Source organism: Pistacia vera, unplaced genomic scaffold (assembly GCF_008641045.1).
Source record: "Pistacia vera cultivar Batoury unplaced genomic scaffold, PisVer_v2 Contig320, whole genome shotgun sequence".
In the NCBI taxonomy this organism is placed as follows: Eukaryota; Viridiplantae; Streptophyta; class Magnoliopsida; order Sapindales; family Anacardiaceae; genus Pistacia; species Pistacia vera.
In genome coordinates this window covers 880998-890286 of record NW_022196136.1, presented here as the reverse complement: position 1 = coordinate 890286, position 9289 = coordinate 880998, and the positions used below count along the sequence as shown (strand labels likewise).

The window sequence follows — 9289 nt, the reverse complement described above, 5'->3', positions numbered from 1 at the left end:
TTGCAAATCTAGGTATATTACCTTCCGCTACTATGACATTAGTTATAGAATGCGTGTTTTAGTGAGAAAAATTTTAGTTGCAAAAGGATATCATTTTTAGTTGGGGAATGTGTACTCCCAATTATGTTTATGGCATTTCATGACTACTGATTTAGTTATTAAAATTGATTTTTTGCATCTAAATAATATATTAATTGATTGCACATGGCTTTTGGAAACTAATTATTTTAGTCAGTTAATATTGACTTTTGTTGCTAATTGGATACCAAGTTTGTTACAGGATCATTCATGCTATGTTTACACACATGATCAAGTATATTTAATAACATTCAAGAACATATACATGTTATTAAATAGAAGAGAAGTAAAACTAACCTCTTAACCTCTTTAAGTCGTTGATTTTAGCCTTTGCAAGAGTAGAGAGTAAACAAATTTCTTTTGAGAAATTTTTAAGTTTTATTTCCTTCTCTCACTGAAACTAAGATACAACCTCTCGTTTTATAGACGAGAGTTAAGGCATGGATTTCAAACAAGTTTGAATCCGCCGACAACTTTTACAAAAGTCAAAAAGTCTACAGTTTACTTTTTGACAAAGCAAAGAATAAACAAACAAAACCAACAAAGACTTTGGGGTCTACTGTCTCCCAATTGTCAAAAGATAAAAGCTAATTATTACAAATATTCCGCTTTTTGATACACGCAAGCGTTCACGTGTTGATCATTTAAGGGTTGATCAAATCTCCCTTTTTCCTGGGCTGCAAGATGAGCTAGGCCGCTCCAACGAGTCCAGTAAAAACCCGAAAGAGTTTTCTTCTGAGTCCATCTTAGCTTCTTCTTGGGCTAGAATGGGCCTAAGAATATCCTTCGTACCTTCCATCAAGGCTTGCTTAGAAATGTAGGCGAGCTCAAAGCCTTCCGCCAAAACTTTAATCCGAGCCTTGTTTTGTCTAAAAAGAGTGTCCTGAACTTTGGCATATTTGATTGGAAGAACGACAATAATTCCTTTGTCAAGGTGAACTAATGCGTCTTCAGAAAGAAGTTCGTTCAGCTTGGATTTTACCTGCATCATTTTAGTGATATGCAGTTTGGTCCAAATCCATTCCTCTTTTCCAGATCTTCTTTTTAATTCATGTAGTCCAGCAGCTCCCATGATAATATGTTCGTCTGCAAAACCATCATACCATGGTTCACCTACAATGAATTCCCATATCTGTACAGGTTGGATAGCTTCATCTTCCTGCAATGTGGAAGTAATTATGCAGGTAAAGGTGTTAATTTTCCTGTCAAGTACACAGAGCGTTTGTTTAACCGCATCTGGAATTCCAGGGTCCACCATAGCTTCCTGTACGTCAATTGTAAGAATGTCGATCCATCCCTTCTGTAAAAGATCCTTACAGAAACCTCTTTTAAAGAGTTCCCATGGAACGAACAATTCCATAGCACCATTTAAGAATACAGATAATCCTTGAAGTAATTCCTTCAAATCTGCTTTCTCAAAATGAGCTATTAACTCATCCAAAGTGATTAACTTGAGATAGTGCATCTCAAACATGGAAATATGATCCATTGTGTCAATCTTTTGGATTATAGATTTCCGAAGAATTGGTTTTCCAAAATTTTCCTCTTCTTCGTAGTACAGCTTATCCTCTTCAAGCCACGCAAGTTTCCTTGCTAAATCTTGGAGTAGAGTGTCAAGCTCAACATGTCCTTTCCCTATTGCCAGGGCAACACGACATTGGCTTTCTAAGTTTCTCCAGAGATTTTCACTAGCTTGAGTAAGCTTAATTCCTTCAGGGAATGTGAATGATTCCATGAAGTTATCCTGCTGTAATTTAGCAGTATGAGCAGCTTGTTGTTTAACAACCTGCTTTCCTCTGTTTTTCCTGATATTTTTCGTACTAGATTCACTAGTAGCACCAGTAGCAGAGTTCCGCGTAGAGCTTGGTGTAATCACCATGCTGGCTGCGTAGTCCTTCTGATACTTAGGGTTTCGTCGATCAGAAGTATCCGTATCCAGTGAGATAGCTGACCTGGAACGTATAATTCCCTGCAAATCAACAGTGGAAGCCTGCTTATTTAAAGCAGTAACCTGTTGGTGTACAGATTTCCTTTGAGCAGTGGTTACCTGCTTAATCACAGTATTCGTTTCCTCCATAGGAGTATCCTGCTTCAAAGTCTTCCTGGAAGGGCAATTCCTCCTGAGATGACCTCTCAGTTTGCATTTCGAGCAAGAGAAGAGACTTCCAGTTTCCTTTTTGTCCATTTGAACCTGCTGATTTTTCTGCATAACGAGACAAAAAGTCAGCGATAAAATTAGATTTACCAGGTAAGTATTCAATCTTAATGCGATATTCCGCAAACCAGATTTGCCACCTAATTAATCTAGTTTTATCATCCTTTAAAGACAATTTCATAAATGTAGTTAAATATTTAGAATCTGTCCTTAAAGTAAATTCCTGACTGATTACGAACAAACGAAATCTATCAGTACATTCTTTCGCAGCTAAAACTTCCCTTTCATGAGCGGGATATCTTGATTCAGCTGGAAGGAATTTTCCTGATGCATATCGAACAATTCGTTCAATATTATCAGTTCCCTTGGCTTTAAGCACACCTCCCCAATAGAATTCAGATGCATCACTTTCAATAATCAAGCGATCTTCATCTTGAGGGAGTGATAAAGGTTTTAAGTGCTTAGTCAAGTCTTTAGTCCGGATAACACAGTTAGTATCCTCTTTATTCCAAGTCCAGGGGACTTTAGAGCTAACTTTCTTTGTTAATCCGTTTAAAACCTCGGCTAATTTAGGGACATATTCCCTCATTTGGTTAGCGAGTCCAAGAAACTGTTGTAACATATGCTTATCTTCAAGCATATTAGGAAAATCCAACAATTTCTTTGAAATGTGATCCTGGAGTTGGATTCCTCCTTCTCCAAACTCGACACCTAAGAATTTAATCTTAGTTTGGAACCAATCTATCTTTCGCTCAGATAGAATCATTCCATGATCAAGGAACCTTTTGATTACCTGTCGAAGATGATTTTTATGGTCTTCCTTAGTTTTACTAAAAACTAAAACATCATCAACATAAACGGTACAAAAGTCAGATAAGTCAAAGAAAACCTTATCCATTTTCCTTTGAAATATGGATGGCGCTTGCTTAAGTCCAAAAGGCAAGACTAACCATTCATATAACCCTTTAGGACATGTAAATGCCGTTAAAGGTATGCAATCTTCTGCCATTCTGATTTGCCAAAATCCTGACTTTAAATCAAAACGAGAGAAGATTTTTCCAAATCTAGCTTTATTTAACAAAGCTGATCTGTTAGGGATTTTATATCCATCGCCTATAGTTTTATCATTAAGTTGCCTATAGTCGATTACCATACGAGCTTTTCCTCTAATCTGCTCAGCTCTATTCATTACCATAAAGGCTGGCGAAGAGTGTGGACTTTTACTTTCTCGTATTAATCCCTTAGAGAGTAACTCCGGTATTTGCTTTCTAAATTCCTCTTCTACATCAGGAGAGTACCTACGAGATTCTGATTTAATTATATCATCAGGGTTTCGTAGTTTTAGAATAGCAAAGATACCGTTCCTTTCCCATAGCTTCAATGGTTGATCATCGAAACATGGAGAAAGTTCCTCTTTAAATTCTTTGATTTCATCATCAAGAATTAAAGAGTTAACACAGCTCTTGTTTACAAGAGTAATGTCCTTCTGTGTTAATTCATCCGTGCTCTCAAGGTATGCACCAGAGGGGTTTTCCTCCTGCGATATACCTCGTGCGATCCGGTGTGAAAGATGACAAGGATATAACCTCTGTAAGTAAACATTACAAGCTTCTTCATCCACATCCTTGGAATTTCGCAACCACCATTTCTCTGTTGAAATAACAGGAAAAATTATGTGATCTGATTCTTGCCGTTTTCGTTGTGGTCGGAACCCATAACGAACTTTATTAATTTCCGGCTTTGCAAGGATTGGGATTGAATGTCCTCCAAGCATAATATAATCATTATCTTGGACGAACGGCCTCACTTCTGCTTGTCCTCTCAGAAATGAGTTTCCAAGAATAAAGTCAACCTCTAAGTAGTCCATAAGTAAAACTTCTCTTAGAGTAAACTTTTTCTTGTTTAACAATATGACTACGTCATGGACAAATTCAGTAATCATATTTTGACCTCCATCTGCAACTGTATTCATGATAGGCTTTTCAAGCTGTTTCCATAATTCTTCTGGAAAACATTGCTTTCGCGCTATACATTTAGTTGCACCTGTATCTACCAGAATATCAAATGTATATGGTTCATATTCCGGGAAATAAAGTTCCGCTCTAATACAAGTATCAATAGTTCCTTGTACTAGTGCATGACAATGAACTTTTCGACTCATTATCATTCGCGTTGTTGGAGTATCATCTTCATATACTGGGATTTGAACAGACTTATAACCGATTATCCTTCTTGAAGAAGTTTCACTTCCTGCTGTGCTAGTAGTATCATCGATTTTATCTTTTTCCAGTATATTAATCCTTGGGTTTGGTCGAATAACCTCTTTTCCTCGATCCGAAATAGAATTCCGGGGAGTAGGAAGAGTAACCTCAACTTGATCACCAAGTTCCTCAATGTGAATTCCTGACCGATGAGTTAGATTTTTAATATCCATACATTCAACCTCAACAAAATAAGAGTGACACAATATTAAAATATGGATCAATATAAAATATCTTCATTTCATATATATATTAATAGTCCATATATGGATTTTTCTGCATGATGAGCAATAAAAATCCAAAATGCACTATCATGTGTGCAAAACCAAAAAAAGAAGGCATGCACCCCACATTTTCATCAGTACCTACCTATTTGTGCAGATGAAATCAATGTTCCAATTTTAAACATTACTAGTTGAGGCCTTAGAAGTAGTTGTTGCAAATGAGGAAGACTCATCAGCTGTCGGAGATGGAGATGGCTGTCTAGTTGGTTTGGTAGCAGGTTGCACATGTACAGTTGCAATAGTCATGTGAGTCAACATCTCAAATAATTTTTCTTCTTGTTCTTCAAGCAATTTGATTTTCTCCTTCTGTTGATCAAATAGTATGAGTTGCTCCTCTAAATCCTTAATCCTATTTTGTTGTTGTTCAACTATGCCCCTTAACTTTGTTACATTTGATGTATCATGCTGCTTAGTCACACAGAAGGCAAAATTCTTGTTGAAGCTGGAAGCTTTACCAAGCACTTCCTCACAGATTTCAGCTTCAGTTCTTTCACTTTCCCCAGTCTGGGTCTCATCTAGCATCTCAATCATTTTCTCCTACCATCAATTCAATGCATAATGAATAAGTTGAACTAGTAATAGAATAACATGCATAATATAGAGTCTCATGATGTTTGTAGCATTACTAGCATATAACAGAATTTATGGCACAAAAAACAAACTATTATTTACGTGTTGACTTTTTCAATTACAGCACACCAAAAGAAAGGCTATGATATATGCAATATTTGAGTAGAAAAGGGAATCTAGCAAATTAAAATGTAAAGCAGGGTAGGCAAGCAATATAAGTAACAAGAATCCAAATGTACAGGGGAGGCAAGCAATAGGAAAAGGCAAAAAGGAAAGAAAACTAACACCTTAATCTAGCACATCCAATAAATTCAAAGCATAAATTGGAAAACCATATTTAATGGAGATGAAGTACCAAGAAAATAAACTCCTTTAAATACCAGTTTTGAACCCCATGATTGAGTGCTACTCCAAATGTTCTGATATTTTGCACAACTAAATACTTCAATGAAATATAGACGTAAGATCATGCAAGCACTAGGAAGGGAATGTTCCTTCTCTTTCAAAGGTAAGCCATCAACCCTATCAATGACCTAATAAGCCTAGCTCAAGCTTAGCCTCCTCTTTCTCAGGTGGATAACAAAGATAAGTATAAGAAGTACTAAAGGCAGACAAATCTAGTACATGAGACGTTAAAAGGGAAACTAATTCAATTAAGTTCACAAATCAGGGAAACTATGTCAAATCATTTGTTTAAAGTTGTTTATAAAGCAATCATCAGCCTAACATCAACTATCCATGTCAGCCACATTTACCAATCTGCATATATTAACTGTAGCTAAATTGGTTTTCTAATAACCAACAAATCAGCTGATCCATCTTTCTAATATCTACAAATTTAACATATAGCAAAAGCAACCATACTTTGATAATTCAAAGTTTATGAACTTACATATAGATCTCTGGCTTGTTCATTAACCCACCTTTTCTCGACACTCCAACGAGTGTCATGAAATAATTGTACAGGACCAACAGATTCCCCAAGTTGCTTAGCCTTAACAGTTTAGGGTGTTATTGACCATAAAATGAAATAAAATTGGGAAATAAAAGTTGCATATTTGTATAAGGTAATAATTTTTAATACCTTTTCCTTTTTGTGCTGAATAAAGTTCTTGGAACCACTACAGTGGTTACACCGCAACTTCGACCGATTCTTCGAATAAGTTTGTGGCGGTGCCTAACATCAGAAAACCGATATTATTATACAATACATAAGAACATAAGAATTGATGCTGAGTTTACCTGAAACTTTTCACTAGAAAAAAGGTCACAGAGATATATCCAATCATCTAGATCTTCAATTTCTTCAGGCCTATTCTGTAATGCTTCCTCCTTAGTAGCATATGCTTGCAATTTTTTGTGCAAGGCACTCCTAAACCCGTTGAATCTCTTAGACATTGCGTATTTCATCCATTTCAATACATGGGGCTCATTGACATTGATGTCAAACTTGGTCCGAAGAGAGCAATAATGTACACGCATTTAAGTATCCAGGGTATTATATATCATTTTCATATGGAAGTATAAGAAAAATGTAAAAAGATATGAAGGACATTAACGTGATACGAGCAATCATTTGTCTTTCCACATTGTTGGGAACTTTAACCCAAGTAAGAACTCTAACAGGGGCATAGTTCCTCACTACAATTCCTATCTCACTGCATTTACTCTTGTAGGTACTCCATCTTCCTTGTCAAAGTCTACATGCAACTTTGTATTGGCTATTTGCATTAGTCTTTCACATTCGACTCCTCTAGATTTCCCTCTGACGTTCTTTGCCACAACATTGCCTACAAATTCAAAATAATTTATATATCTAATTAACATCTTATCACAAGAACTGTCAACATGGTTGTGAACCAAAATGTATTCTTAAAAGTTAAGCAAACGTTAGAGATAATATCAGAATTTTAAGTATATATTTCAGTTTAATTAAGTTAACCAATAGCAACCATTTTACCTGTGTTTGCAGTAGTTTGAGGAGCCAGCTTAGAACTCGATTCATTCCAACATCATTTGTACATCTAGCTACGGTCATTCTTCTACCAGGAGCCATCTTCGAAATTTGTAAACATCAACAGAAGAGACAAAAAGGCAGGTGAGATTTAAGTCACTTTATACATACCATCTGAGTAAATTAGATTAGTAAACACATTAAATCATACATATAATTAGTAAAGAGTACATATAAGCATACAAAATAGAAATTTAGTATCACAAATATGTTATATCACAAAGACAGTACTTAACCCAATTAAACCACATTCATCCATACGAAAGAACAAGACAAATAGACACCAACAAAGAATAAACTACAAGTGATCGTGTAAATGAATATAAACGATATGTTATACACTCTTAAAAATGAAATGATAAGTGACAAGGTATTACACATCTTATGAGGTAAAGTAGACAATGAAAGCAAAAAATGTCAACCCCCTAGTCTCTCTAACCTGCATTTCTAAGTACACAATAGAAAATATGCCTGTTTTTCTCCTAAATTCTAATTTCAATTTCTTGATCCATAGACCCTATCTTCAAGCTATATCAAAAGAGTACATAGTGCAATAAAAGTTCATCAAGAGGTCAATTCTTCACAGTAAACCATGTAGACAACAAATAAAAATTAAAAAATTAAAAACAAATATAAGCATAGAGATCCAATATTATAAGAAGTAGTGCATATTCTTGAGGAAACTCAGGCAGCATGTAGATATATTAGCACAAGAAAAAATTAATTGCAGGAAAATGTAAAAATAATGATCAAGGAGAAAAAACTTCTCAGACTCCATCCAAATAACTTCCATTCAACATCCATTTCTTTTTCCGTTCTTTTAACTCTTTATTTCCATTTTTTTTTTAACCAAATAAAGTAACATAAAACTCCAAGTCATTGACCGAAAAATAAATAAATTAAAAAGCAAATCAAATCTCCGTGACTACATGCAACACACTAACACAGTAAATGACGCAATCTGTACAATATGAATCTTCCAAATTAAGCTTGAACAACTCAAAATAACTTCAGTAATGTATACATTCAAAATTAAAACAACAAACTCAAAATCTTTACTTAACTGAAGATAACGCACACTCCACAGATTGTATGAAAATCATTCAAGAAAGAAAACCCATAATCAAACTAAACCAAAGAGAACGCATAGTCCACAAATTGTATGAAAATCATTCAGATAAAGAAAACCCATAATCATACTAAACCGAAGAGAAAGCAGTTGAAATTTTTGTAACATTAAACGAAAGATACACAAGAAAATCTGTACTTACTGGAGGTTAGGGATTGATGGGTTTGAAGTTTGTGAACAGTGACTGGGTCGTATTGGATGAATGAAGGAAGCTGAGAAGGAGAATTGAAAGATGAAGCTGTGTGGAGAAGAGAAGGGGTGAGGTTCTTCAACCGGGAAATTGGGGAATTAGGGATTGGGAAAAGGCATGGTTTATACAGGTTAGGGTTTTTTGGTAAATAACTTTTAAAAGTGGGGCTTTTATTTAGTTGATTAATTTTTAAATATAATTATATTTGGCAAACAAGTGAATTTGGAACTAAATATTTAGTTGGAAAAAAATTAGCATTAGTTGTCTATGTTTTAGGTTTGGCGGGAATAGGGGTGTTATCGAGCCGAGCCGAATCGAGTTTTCGGCTTAACGAGCTTAGCTCGTGAGAGGGGAAGAGTAACGAGCCGAGTCAAGCCATAAATTATATGACTCGACTCGGCTCGGTAATAGATTAGGCATATTTTGAACCGGCTCGCGAGCCATCTCCAAATAATTTTGTTTTTTTTTCAATTTTTTTTACAAAAATTCGCTAGGCAACAGTCTGAGTCGTCTGACTGCCCACCTCCATTTTCTTTTGTTTAAATTAATAATTTTTTTAATATTATTTTCTTCATTCTTCGAAGGCAGAGGGCTCTTCAAATTCTGTT

General features: G+C 35.3%; 1 protein-coding gene across 2 annotated transcripts; it reads right to left on the bottom strand.

Moving 5' to 3' along the window:
* Positions 1–4737: 4737 nt before the first annotated feature.
* Positions 4738–8783, bottom strand: LOC116137104. 2 transcript variants are annotated; one of them, XM_031422792.1, is made up of 6 exons: positions 8634–8783; positions 7309–7404; positions 6591–7138; positions 6433–6525; positions 6241–6342; positions 4738–5315 (listed from the first exon to the last, which is right to left on the bottom strand). In XM_031422792.1, exons 3-6 carry the CDS (start codon positions 6828–6830, stop codon positions 4896–4898), a joined length of 855 nt encoding a protein of 284 aa, XP_031278652.1. In that variant the 5' UTR covers positions 6831–7138; positions 7309–7404; positions 8634–8783; the 3' UTR covers positions 4738–4895. The 2 variants fall into 2 exon arrangements, with proteins under 2 accessions (XP_031278652.1, XP_031278653.1); XM_031422793.1 differs by lacking the exon at positions 6241–6342.
* Between the last annotated feature and the right edge of the window lie 506 nt (positions 8784–9289).